This window comes from Galleria mellonella, unplaced genomic scaffold (assembly GCF_026898425.1).
Source record: "Galleria mellonella isolate WM207_F2 unplaced genomic scaffold, CSIRO_AGI_GalMel_v1 utg55, whole genome shotgun sequence".
In the NCBI taxonomy this organism is placed as follows: domain Eukaryota; kingdom Metazoa; phylum Arthropoda; class Insecta; order Lepidoptera; family Pyralidae; genus Galleria; species Galleria mellonella.
The window spans coordinates 4,405,346-4,419,539 of record NW_026442115.1 but is presented as its reverse complement, the minus strand read 5'-3'; the positions used below and the strand labels follow the sequence as shown (position 1 = coordinate 4,419,539).

At 34.9% G+C, this 14,194-nt stretch overlaps 2 protein-coding genes across 5 annotated transcripts in view; one reads left to right on the top strand and one right to left on the bottom strand.

The window, feature by feature from the left end:
• The window catches only part of LOC113521438 (uncharacterized), a 121,398-nt gene that overhangs the window by 102,388 nt on the left and 4,816 nt on the right, over positions 1-14,194 (bottom strand). Inside the window, exon 2 of one of the 4 annotated variants that reach the window (XM_031912691.2) lies at positions 13,256-13,865. The exons of the other annotated variants lie outside the window; for them this stretch is intronic. Within the exon in view, the coding sequence (XP_031768551.2) occupies positions 13,856-13,865 (10 nt within the window). The 3' untranslated portion in view covers positions 13,256-13,855. Of the gene's footprint in view, positions 1-13,255; positions 13,866-14,194 lie in introns of those variants that run through there. 4 annotated transcript variants of the gene reach the window in all.
• Positions 658-4,086, top strand: LOC128201581 (uncharacterized). Its single transcript, XM_052899008.1, has 2 exons — positions 658-1,622; positions 2,152-4,086. Exon 2 carries the CDS (start codon positions 2,157-2,159, stop codon positions 4,026-4,028), a length of 1,872 nt encoding a protein of 623 aa, XP_052754968.1. The 5' UTR covers positions 658-1,622; positions 2,152-2,156; the 3' UTR covers positions 4,029-4,086.

Sequence of the window (14,194 nt, the reverse complement as noted above, 5' to 3'; positions counted from 1 at the left end):
AAGAAATATGAAATTAAACAATTTCTTCAAAATATACGAGTATGTTAGGTTTCGGTGATATTACCGACGACTACAGATGGGCAAAGCACCGGGTTTAAACCCGGTGCTTTGGTAAAAACCCAATAAACACCCATAAACTCCCATAATCACCCAAAAAAATAGGTTTTTACGTATTTTTTTGAAAATATGTAAGTAATACCAATAAATTATTTTTATAAATTGTATTGATCAATTCTACAATATTAAATAAAACGTTAACTAATAATATTTCAGGAAATTTTAAAAATCTATATATAATAAAATGAAAGTAATTAATTTTCAGTGTTTTCATGTTGCAGTTGATCAACATGTTGGCCTTTTGCTTCCCGTAGATACTTTAAAATTTCTTCATAACACCTCGTTCGCACACATGGCCGTATATATTTAAATTCTTGAGCCACTAACAGTCCGAAATACTCATTTCTTTTATCCTCTTCTCCATAAATTAAGCATTTAGAACAGTTTGTTTCTTCTTTCAGTAAATTTTCTTTTACTTTATCCTCGTTTTTTTTCTTTGTTGCGACGACGCTGGGTAAATCATCTGGACACTGGGTCTCACTATCGCCAAATATATTTGGAGATTGGCTTCGGCTACGGCTTAGCAGACATTTTTTTCTTTCTACAATTTTAAATTAAATTTATTAGAATAAATGCTTCGAACACACGCGATCTAAGTACCTTTTGTGTTTATTATACCTTACCTACCTAGGTATAAAAAGAGTACTTACGTAGATTTTCTTTTATTAACTGTTTTATACGAAGATCTTGATCTCTCAAATTAGCATCCATTTTACTTCCAGTGATTATCAACTAAATTAATAATCCACAAAGTATTAAATAACGTTTTTATGAAATATTTAGCACAAAAACAATACCCTTTAAATATCGATCGTCAGTAACTGTGGCTGACTTACCTATATTCTAGCAAGCAGGACTGCCAGATGTGAAGAGGAAATCCCCAATAAATTGTTGCATGTGACTGATGATGTGAGCATGTTCGTTTCATAATAAAAATGTTGCCAGGTAACCAAAAAGTCGTATGTTTTTGTGCGAATTACGATCATAATCTTTACGATCGTACATTAAAAAATAGACAAATAATAGTATGAGTACGATTTAAATCGTATATCTGTCAACCCTGCTAGCAAGACAGCGACAAAATCACGTTGCATAACAATGTAGCCCAAGCTTATATCTTATGAAATATACGGAAGAGATACGGACTTAGAAAAAACAGAAATGTTGTTCTTTGTGGAAGTCATTGATGAAATTCTATGTATTTTAGCCCGCAAACTTTCTTCAAACAAAAACAGCGCCATCTAGTATCGAGTTCTGTAATTATCTCTTTGTTTATGGATTTGAAGTAAGACCGCCACGCATGCAATACATTATGACTGGGGATTCCCCTATTCGTCGACGCTGAATATGAGGCGACGACAATCACTGTCAAACGTGTTCACTATTACTCTGACTCTGGTAACGTGACTTCCTGGTAACGTGTTAGGTAGGAAAAGCAGTAAAAAAGTGCATATTAAGGGAGCAGATTTGAAATAATATTTATACTTAACAAGAAATAATTAAAGGTAAGTGGATTTTTGAATGATACAATTATATCATGATCACTTAACAATTTTAACTTAAAATTAGATGTATTATTACAAGCTTTTATTTAGCTTGCGTTATGTAAATAAAAGTATGTAGGTATGTTCGTATGTTGATGCAATTATCCTCAATCCTCAACCGACTGGGATAAAATTTTCCATACACGTTTATTTTGGATGATAGTGCATAGTTAGCTGAGAGTCGTCATTGGATAATAATGGTGGATAGCCTAAGATGTGTACTAGATATTTATTTTTAACATAATATGCGTAAGTACCTAATCGAATTAAAGAAGTTGCTGAGAAAAATACAGAACAATACGATAATAAACTAGCGTCTGCGTTTAATCCTCCGAGGAGATGTAATTTTACAAAGGTTTTTTGTATTTATTTTATTATTTTTTTTTTTTAATAAATTTATTGTAAATAACAAGAAATAATCATTGTAAAAAAATAGGCACTCTATTGTTGAATTTTCGTCAGACCAACTAATCATCGTTCATTTTTTTAGGTTCAATGGGGAGACCTAAAGATTTACGCATATGGGAGCACTACCGTACTTTACCAAACAAGTCTGTTTCTTGCAAGCTTTGTAATAAGGTCTACAAATTCAGTAATGCTGCCAAAATGCTTCAACATCTTATCACTTGTCCAAAATCTCCAGAAACATTAAAAGACTCTATGAAACTTATAAAAGATAGCTCGTCCAAAACCAAAATGTCTGGACTGTCAGAGATAGAGACAAATGATTCTTTTATAAGCCCCTCGTCGTCTGCTAACACTACAATAAATGCTGAGTTTCAAGACACCGATGATCATATAAAAACAGAATTAGCGAGAGCTATATTTGTAACAGGGACGCCATTATCGATGGTGCAACATCCCTTATGGATACAATTTTTCGAAAAATTGCAACCAAAATTTAAAATACCTTCACGTAAAGCTTTAGCGACAAAATACTTAGATAAAATATATAGAGAAATGCGTTTTGAGTTAAATGAGGAACTAAATGCTTGTAGTTACTTACACCTTCAGTGCGATGGCTGGTCTAATTTAAGAAATGAAGGAATAATAAACTTTCTTATATCAAAACCTCAACCTGCATACGTTAAAAGTTTGAATACAGAAAGTAATCCTCACACTAGTGAATACCTTAGCCAAGAAGTTGGAAAAGTAATGAAAGTGTATGGAGCAAATAAGTTTCTTGTACTTATTGGCGATAACGCTAGAAATATACAAAAGGCATTCGAATTAACAAAACTCAGATATCCACATGTTGTTCCTCTCGGTTGCTGTGCACATATCCTTAACTTGTTGTGCCAAGATATTGTAAAGATACAAGAAGTAACTGTGTTTATTATGCAAGCCATAAATATAATAAAAACTGTTAAAAGGAGTCAACGATTATGTTCCTTGTTGATAAAATCAAGGCAGGGTGAAGATTCTACACAAACACTAAAATTGCCTTGTGCTACAAGATGGGGAAGTCATGTTACTTCGTTAAAAAGTTTGAAAGCAAATAAGATAGCTTTGCAAATATTAACAGTTAGAGAAGATGTGGTAATTTCAAGAGATATTAAAGATTTAATTCTAAGTGATGATTTCTGGACGAAGACAGGGGAATGTATAAGTATTTTGGAACCAGTCACTGAAAGCATATTTTACTTAGAGAGCGACCAGAATCGTTTGCATCGCACATACATTACATTTAGAGATGTACAAGCTAAGATACGTTTTGCATTAAATGAGATTTCGACATTGAGCGAAGAAAGCAAACAGCAGATTCTAACATCAGTATCTTCAAGATGCAATATGGCAATGAGGCCAATACATTTTGCAGCATATATTCTAGACCCCAGGACTCTAGGAGTCGAACTTACTCAAGAGGAAGAACTTAAGGGTATGGAGTTTATCTACAATTTAAGCCAACACTTAAGTTTGTCAAATGTAATGGCAGATTTGGCGTGTTATAAAGCTAAAGAAAACTTTTGGGCCAGAGGATTTGTATGGAGCTCATTAGATAGCATTGAGCCCCTAATATGGTGGAAAGGTATTTGTGGTTCCACTGAGTTAAGCAAAGTAGCGATTCGTATTCTATCAGCTCCCTGTACTTCGGCAGCCACTGAGCGTTCCTTTAGTATCCAAGGCTACATACATAATAACAAAAGAAATCGACTTACAACTGAAAGAACTGAAAAAATTTCATTCATTTGTTATAACTGGAATCTTAAACATAAAGCTGAATGCGAGGACATTCAGTTTAATGAAGAAAATACCTTAGAAGCTTTCATTGAGCAAGTAAATGAACATAACAGTTTAGACGAAATAGAGCCTATCGAACCTATACAATTCATCGCTTGTAATAACTCTGAATCTGACAGTGATTGACTGTAGTTTTACATTTTACTTTCATCTCTTTCTTAATAAACTCAAAATCAAATTAAAAGTTTTTTATTCTATAGGCTGCATAATAATATTGTCTATGTCCAGTATAGTGGACGTCTTGCGGCTGAGATGACGATGATGAAGTACAAAATCATAAACACCCAAAAATTTGGGTGTTTATGGGGTTTAAACCCAATAAACCCAAAACACCCGGTTTTTACCCACCAGACTTTAAACCCACCCAGGTGGATTGCCCATCTCTACCGACGACTAAAAACTTACCTCTGTTTGCTATATAATAAACAGAGGTAAGTTTTTAGTTGTAAGGTTGCAACGACCCTCGCAGCTTGTTTTTGAACCAAGTCAACAATATAGTCTTTCTTTACTGCTTTGCTATATCGATCAAGAACATCGATCTTAGGAAATCAACTTTATCTTCAACATAAGTGAGTAATCTATATTCTAAGAGTTTTAGTGATCTCGCAGTCTCTACTTACATACATTCTCTTGATTTCAGCAAAACTACATTGATAATAGCATAGATCCTTAGAGAATACCAGCGGTAATAATAATGATCATGCAATCGACTTTGGTTATTACACATTTGCTGGACAAAAAGTTGGCAACCAATCTGTACAATTCCTCTGAAAGTTAGTAACAAAGTGAATTAGCAACTGGCTTCCATCATAGTGGTAGGCGAACATGACTGAAAGTCACATTTGGTGGTTTTAACAACTGACTAGTAAGTGCGACTCTTTAAAAGAAAGTCTGTTATGTTCTTTATAATGCAGTTTACTGATCTCAGTTGGCATCCTTTTCATGTAGTCGCTACTAGCGGTTTGATAATAAGATATATTGAAAAAGTTGAACGACCTAATGACGGAAAAGTAATGTATAGTTACGTAATATTGATTGTGTTTGTATTTTATGATAATTCAATTTGAACAACGAACGATGTATCTAATTTAGCGAGACAGCTGTTCGAGTTTGCGGGCCATGCATGTTTGCAACCTGGCCGTCGCTCCGCCGCCGCCGCTTCGCCCTAATTAAACAATAATCGAAAAACTACAATGAACGGGCGCGCGGCTCCGCGTCCTCGGTGTCCCGCGCCCCTCCCGCGCCTCAGGTCCGCACCCCCGCGGCTTCCTCCCGCCCGCACTCCCGTCTGACGTCACCAATGCACTCCTCACCTCATTATCGCCTCTTAGTTCGAAGGCGCACTCGCTGAGATCTGTCTGAATTGTTCACTACAAGGTAGGTAATTTGCGAACCGAATCTCAATTCTGCCTTAGAGTTCTGTGCGCAGATTGCAGCACACAATGTCTAACAAAACTCGAGAGGGGAATACACTTACAGCCGATTACTTTGCTTGTTTAATATTATCATATTAAGCAAGCAAATATATTATTACCTATACAGTTTACATTTGAATTGTCGACATTGTCGTCACAACTATTGTTACTGGGTTGAATTAAACTAGGTAGATACACCAACGTACTGTTAATATCAGTCGATATAGGCACCTCACTGCTTATTGCGGATTGTCGCGAGGCTTGAGGAGTTTGATTCAGCACAAATTACACAATTAAGAATACATGATATTCATTATTGTGTCTATCTGTAAAATTACTCACGAGTCTTATGTAGTCTGCTCTAGCGTAGCTACAAGTATTAAAACATTTTAGACGTCTAGTTACAGTACTTAGAGCGGTCTAAAAATATCAATATGCAGCAACGGTCCGTGGTTGGAGAAATGTTGTAGAGCGATGAACTCGGGTGTCGCGGTGTGACGTCACTGATCCGCGGCGGTGACGTAATGCTTAATTATGTTCCGCAGTCAACTGTACCTCCCGCTATACTAGCCAGCACTGTTGAATTGCTGTATGTAAGTACTCCTATACGTATTACGTTAATTACACTCTGTGTGCAGTCTAGTCAAAGCACGAGTGTTTATAAACTTTGAGTGGGTAAAATCTTACATCTCACTTCCGTCGGTGCATCTCTAAGATTGTAGGGTAAAGCTTGTGAACGACATAATTGTGAGGTTTTTGTGCATAGTCGCATCGCTAATAATAATGATCGGAAGTGATTCGGTCCGTCCGTTGGCACGCGCTCGTGACGTTGCGTTGCTGTACTGTCGTTGCTGGCGCGTCACCTTTATCAGTTATGTAATTTGCCACTTGATTGTCAGTCCCAGTACGGTAAATTAAGTATCTATATCACGTATACAGGAAATTAGAAAAGCAGATAAGGCGTGCACATAGTGATGCTATCGATTTATAATAGAATATAGCAATAAAGTTTGCAGTCCAATCAAATTGTTTTCATTTGGAAAGATATTTCTGAATTAATAATTACAATATTTATGTAGTAATTTGCATACTGTGATATCTAGAATTAAATCAAGTCTAGCGTAGTAATATTATATTGAAACTAAAAAAGTCAACCAAATACAACTTATCAGAAACACAAATGCGACAAACAGAAGTTCCCACGTTAACGCATAACCCTTCTCAAAAGGCCGGCAACAAACCTGCAATTTCTTTGATGTTGCGGTTGCCTATGAACAGCGGTAATCAGTTACCATCAGGTGAGCCGCATGCTCGCATAGGGACAAATCCTATGTCATAAAGAAAGATTTTTGCAAAATCATTTTAAGTATTCTTCTAGTTTTAAATAATCACACTACTATCGGCGTTTATTAAAACCTAAATAATTCATTTGTTGTCATTTTGAAATAATAGCGATTTATTACATTTTACTATTAATTGATGATTTTGTAAGAATAGATAATTGTAGAAGTAGGGTAGATTGAAGAATGTGAAGGAAGAGAAAGAGGTTTTTTTGAATAGAAACATTTGGCAGTTGCCTATCTATTGTTTCTGTCCATTTCAAATAGAGATATACTATTTTTTTTTCGTTTGTTTGTTGTAATTAGTGTTTATATTTTACAACAAAAATTGAGTTATTTAGTTTACCATCTTAGCCGAAGATTTATACATAGGATTAATAATTGTTTTCTTCACAAGTACACATAGTAAATGACATTAATTACTGAATGATGTCATTAGATAATTTCTTGCGCACAATGATGAAATTCGCATCTTCAAATCAATTATTTCAGGAGTAATACATGCAATTAGTATCCTTGTGTAAAGAAGCCAATTGCTATGTGGTAAGAGTACAATTCACGCAAATCTAATCTTTATATTCAAAGTCGTAAGGTTCTATTTTTTATGAATATACTCTATATAACATTTACTATCTTATCGTAAATATACCTATTATAATTGTAGGCTTGTATATATTACACTATGACTTTTTGTACTGCATTCATAAGTACCAACAACACTCTACCTATTGTATATATGTACAAGGCCAATTAATTGTCATGATAACGAAATGACAAATGAATGAAGTAATGACAAATAAATCAATACTAATATGCAATCTATTATAAATAAAAATAAACGCTGTTCGTTTGTAAGCGAATCATTTGGGAACCGGGGCCCAATTTGGCTATTTTAAAACGAATTCGTGTAAAAGTCCTATTATGATTTTAAGAGAAAATAAAAGGTAATATTTAGACCACATAGGACATTTTCTGTGTAGATTTTTTTATTTGTTTTGAATTTTAAGACAAATGTCGCATTGATTTAAAAAAAAAATTCAACTCGAACTGTCTGTTTAGAACTTGCGGTGAATATTATGTCTACATACGCGTCGACTAAGAATATTACGTACCAATTGAAAACTTTGGCCGTGCTGTCCCGGAATAGAATAGGCCACCCCTTCCTTTCTCGTGGGTGTCGTAAGAGATGACTAGGGGAGGACGAGGGATGGGCAGCAGCGTCCCTCTTGAAACATCTCTAAAACTTAATTGCGATTGCCAATCCGGCTGCCAAGCGTGACAACTACTGCCAATACCCCCCAAGGGGGAGGTTTATGTTCAGCAGCGGACGATTAAATACTAATATGACGATGATGAATTGGAAACTTGAATTTCTGCACATAATTATTGTCTATTATTATTTAATTTTATTATAAACAAATTATGATCCATATGTGACATGGATGTCTATAATAGGAAATTATTTTTGGAAATACATACTTATAGTAATTATATTTTTCATTCCATTTTTCTTGAGGACAACACCAGAGGGAGACTTTGTACAAAAGTCGATTGCTTGGGTACCTCTTTCCCATTCGTGTTTACGTTTCGTTGTTACCGTGAAGTAGTTGTATTTGCATGACTGTGTTTCGGTTTGAACGGTGGGATATGGCGTGAATTTACAGGGTGCAGAGGAATAACATCTGAGTCCTCAGGAATGGCAACGCATGGGGGGTATCATGGGCGAAACAGTATACTCTGTTATGTCCATGGTACTGCTCATGTCTATAGGCGACGGTTATCACTTTCCACCAGTTGGGCCGTCAGCTTATTTGCCATTCTAAGTTGTATAAAAAAAAATCTTATCAACTTATATTAATCAAGGAATTTTTATTCTTTATCTCCAACCATTCTTTAATGTTCATTAAATCTATTTCCATCAAAAATCTGTATTCTATTTATATATTAATAACAAAGAGTACTAAAGATTGAAAGTTCCGTGTGGGCAAAGCCGTGGAATTTCGTTCGTTATGTCATAATGTGACGAATTTGCCAATGCGCGGTCCAACAGCGTTGTAGTGTTTGTTAATGTTGAGTAAATAGCTTACTTGTATATATCTACATCGCGCGTATAATGACATAGTTTTATTATGGTGGGCTCGCTGACTGCAAAAATGGTGTCCGAGTTACTTAAGACAAATGATGCTTATGTATTATATCTTTTTTTTTTTGTACGTAATATTAAATTATCTATTATTTGCTGACTTTCAATATAGTTAATAATCGTAGGCATATTAAAGGGGGGCGAAATGGGTTCGTATTCTAGGGTCGGTACTCCAATTGTCTAGTGCCCACCTCAGGATACGAACAGAGCTTTCAGTTTAACTTCACTTTCAGATGTAAAGTGGTCACTGTCGCCTATAAATATGAACAGTATGGACATAACATGTAAACTGTATCATCCATGATATCCCCCGTTGCCATTTCTGAGGACTAAGTTGTTATGACTCTGTATCCCGTAGTTTTACTGCAATATATATATTTACATACGTGTCTTTTTTAAGGGCCACTGCCCCTGGAGAAAAAAATGTGAAATATGCTAAAGCATATGACTTTTCTACTGTTACAAGTACATAATATGGAGGTAAGGGATTGTTAGTAATGTGGACTGCTAATCCCATTGCTAACAATATACCCTATCAGGTCGGCCTCCACGCGGTCCTCCCTGGAGACCATCGTATTGAATTACAGGTGTATTCATCACGATGAACTAACTGACCAGCTTTATTATTCTCACCTATCATCCTTCACTAAAGCACCGCCATTGTATACTGTTAGCGCAGGCGGAGTTATTATTTCATTAATATCCTTTTAAAAAAAGAGTACTTAATTATCATATCGACTCTTGTGCAGTAATTCATCCCTTAACATAGCAGAGTTTAAACTGGTTTCAACTGATAAAAATATCGATAACTTGTACGTTAGCTAACAAAAACCGGACACGTATATAAAACAAAGGCGCCAACAATTTAGTTTACCTTAAAGAACAACGGCATCAGTGTACTAAAATTCTGCTGGGCACTGGTTACTCTCGATGGAAGTAAGATATCATAGTGACTAAATGGAATGCTATATTTATTTATTTTGAAAAGTTCAATGACAATGTAAACACAGACATTAATATTAATAGACATAAAGGCTTATATATTGCATTTACATCAATTACAGATGCATCACCATTTTTATGTTTTTTTTAATTTCTTTTATATTGGTAACAATGAGGTTTATCTCTCAGTTGTTACGACATTTTAGGAATGTAATGGAGTAGCGACAGATTGTATTCATACTATACATAGAAGTCTTTTATACATATATAGAAACTTGAGATATCAGGTTCTGAACTACACATCATTCCCAGAATTCTTCTAGTAACAACATGATCATAAAACCTTATGCATTTGTGTGTATGCGAGAAAATTATCGGATTAATGTACGGGTAAAAGTGAGTAATTCTGTTATCAGTGAATTACCATGTTTCTTATTAAGCCATAGTTATTCTTGAAGCTATCTAATCTCTATTTGTCATTACAAAACATGGAGTACTCATGTTTATGTTTACAATATAAATAGTGGAGCTTAGAAAACTTTTGTACATTAAAGCCGTCAATCAAATAATTACGCGGATATTAAGTACTAGAGACCCGCCCTGAGTTCGCACGGGGAAATATGTAGAAAGATACGAGTAAATTAGATAACTACAAATAGGTACATGTTTTATTAATTATCAGCTGTTAAATGTCTACTGTTGAACATAGATCTCACTCATAAGGGTTGTTTTGTCAGTAGTTGCCACGCTTGACAGGAGGAGTGTCAACTGCAGTTAGGCCTTGGTGATGTTTTAAGAGGGATGTTGTTGCCCATCCCTCGCTCGTTAAGTTCCCTTAGTCGCCTCTCACGACAATCACGGGAAAGGAAGGGACGGTCCATTCCACGCTGAGACTATAAGGCAAACAACACATGTTACTCGCTGATCAAATAGCTTTTTGTAAAAAAATTTAAAATCGTTTAATTACTTTTTGTGTTTATCCACGATAAATAAAAAAGTTAAACGTTTCTCTTTATAATACTAGTTTAGAGTAACGTTTTTCTTCATTTCTAGAAGCAACTTCCAAAAAGAGGAAGTTGTGTTCTTAGTGGAAAGCGCTTTATTGTAATTTATGATAAGCCCACCGCGCCAGTATATACCAATAGCGCCTATTGGTATACACTGGCGGGATACCAGTGAGTAATGATAAGTGAACGAATTCACTGGGAATTAACCATGATGGTTTCTAGGGGAAACCACGTGTAGGTAGATTTGACAGGATGTATTTCTAGAAATGAGGCTGCTATACCATTACTAACAATCCATTTCTCCCGTTGAAAAGTGCTATTATCTATAGTAACATAATATATGATACAATGTCTCCATGAGTCTCTTAGAAGAAATGATACACGTAACGCATACAGGATATCCCTTATATATTTACGTGCCATTTCATCACTAAAAACGACAAGGGTCATATAATTTTATCATTAGTAGAATAAAGTATAAATAAATAGTTTTTCCCTATACTGATGTATTTTTTTATTGGTGAAAATGGTATGGTAACCCCGCCTGCGCTAACGGGATGCGCTGGCGAAACACCAGTGAAGGGTGATAGATGAGAATGAAAACAGGCCAGTTAGCCCATCATGATGAATTCATCAGGAATTAACCATGATAGTTTCCAGGGGGAACCGCGAGGAGGTCGACCTGGTTGAGTATATTGCTAGCAATGGGATTCTCAGTCTTCATTACTAACAATGCTTCTCAATATACTGATTTATTGTATTTTAATACATTTATCAATTGACTTTACAACACTTTTATATCATTGAGGTGGCAAACATGCGTACGGCCCAGCTGATGCTAAACATTTACCGTAGCCTATGAACATCTGCAATGCTAGGGGAATTACGCGCACGTTGTTTACCCTGAAGAAACCTCTTTACCCCTCTTTTGAACGCCATGCTGTAATCACTTGGAAGAACCTCGACAGGAAGCTCATTCCATAACCTGAGCCTGTTTCACCTGTTTAACCTGTTCATGAGAGGAAACATTTCTGAAACAGCGTACGTAAGCCACCAACTTTTTTTTATAAGCTTTTATTTACATTTCCTTTATTTTGGTGGCGCACTTGATTATAGTTTCTATAGAAAATGGACCTCAAAATATTAATACATACTTATAATGATTTATTACAAAAAAATAATGTATAAGATAGATGTAGGAAATTGAAAAAGGTTTACAGTAATTACACAACTATTTAAGGCAAACATCGCATACATATTTTCATAATTGCGTACTATAATTTCATACCTCTATGTTAGTCTAACAACTGGTGAGGAATTTTGAAAGTACTTGATAAAATGGTAAAATTGTGTATAGAATATACACCAGAGGGAGGTTAAACGAAAGTCACCCACATCGGTGGATACCTCTGTGACTATCTATCTGGCTTTGTTCTGGTTTGAAGAGTAATATATAACGGAGAAATTATAAGTTACATAGGCGAAATATCTTAGTTCTTAGGAATAGTAACGTATGAGGAATACCATGGATATCACAATGTATTATGGGATGTTCAAATATCTGAAGGCTATAGTTACCACTTTACATTAGGCAGTTTTCTCGCCATTTCAAATTACATAAAAATGATTGAAATATATAAATAAGTCAAGTGACTGCATCTATTAAGCTTTTTTGAGTCTGAAAAAAGGTAGACCCTAACTGCTCGTAAATAATACTGAAGTAGGAAAAATTTTACATGATGATCAGTATATATCTTTAGGCTGGTTTACCTTAAAAAAAGTTTGTTCGTTTGTAATACTTTATTGTACAGTAAAGTCTCAAATTATAGGATACAGAGTTCTTAAGAAAAGAATAAATACAATGGCGGATTTATCTTATAAAAGGGATTACTTCTAGTCAACCTTTGAATGTCTGATAGACATTGTGAATTTAATGTAGGTATTCATTATCATTAATAGCTCTTGTATCATAGCGAGTAGAAAAGAGAGATGCTTAATTGATTTCATTAAAATTTAGTAAACGTGTCCTATTTGCTCACTTGAGAGATAGTATAGCTTTTATTCCGATATTTAAACAATAGGGAACAAAATAGCTGGTGGGTCAGCTAGTCTAAACTAATAAAGAAGAAAGATTTTTAAATTTGTAATAGATAAATTCAAATAATTCTAAACCGATTTTTAAAAGTCCTTTACCTATAGAAAGCTACATTGATGATAATAATGATATCAACCGTTAACGTCCACTGCTGAACACAGGTCTCTACCTATTGAGGGGTATTGCTAGTAGTTTCCACACTTAGCAGGCGAATTAAGTTAGGTTTTGAAGATGTTTTAAGAGGGACGCTGCTGCGCATTTCTCGACCATTAGGTTCCCTTAGTCCCCTTTTACAACACCCACAAGAATAGAAGGGGTGGCCCATTCTACGCCGGGATCACACGGCAAAGAAAGCTACATTATTAGCAAGATAAAGAAAGCTACATTATTAGCATGAACTATCTTTTATTGGGGCAAGTTGCTAGTTACATATAGGAAGAAAATTTCAAACTTAAATGTTAAATATTTCAATTGTCAGTCAATCAGTAGTTGTGTCTTCTAAAAATATAAACAGAGAAAGAAAGGTGAATAAAGTAAAATGTATATAGAAATAAAGAGCATTAATATTTAGTATTTACCAAACTAAAAAGAAACCTGTCGTCAATGTATAGATTGTTATGTTTACACGAAAATAAGTATAAAATATTAAATAGTCTACTTTTAACTTTCCCCATATTAATTTGTCTGCAACATTAAGTGGTATATCAATATAGAAAGCCTAGTTACCTTTTTGTTCTTAGTTCAATATAATCTCTCAATGATATATATAGTTTGCGATAAGTCAAAATAAACCGTACCATAACAAAGGTTAAAGTGAGATTAAATAACGGAAAAAGATTAAAATTGTAGTTGAATCAACAATGTTCCTTCAATTTATCGTTTTTAAACAAAAGGTCGACTACTCAAGTGTTGCTTATCGGGACAAATATTAACACTTAACTGTAAAAGCAGACAAGAGAGGTATTTACCTCAAGCCTGTGTCATTAGAGAAGTTAGCGCCGTCGCATCGTGTCAACAATTCCTGGAATATAAGAGTAAGTAGGATTATTGCAGCTGTTATATTATATTACTTGGAAAATAGCGAATGTATACATCTTTATGCGAACGCTTCTAAATATTGATTAAACGGAACTTTGTACGAAAGTATAGGCACATTAGGTACATATGTATTGACGTATTGCGCATTTGATTATCACCTTTGATAGTTTTTAGCGCGGGCTGGTCGCGGGGCCCCGTCTGTTGCAAGTTTACATGATCTTTTGATGTCTGTGTTTAAAATACCTACTTAAAATTTTTCCATCTAATATTTAATACCCAGCATTTAGTCATAATACGTCGTGTGGGTTCCGG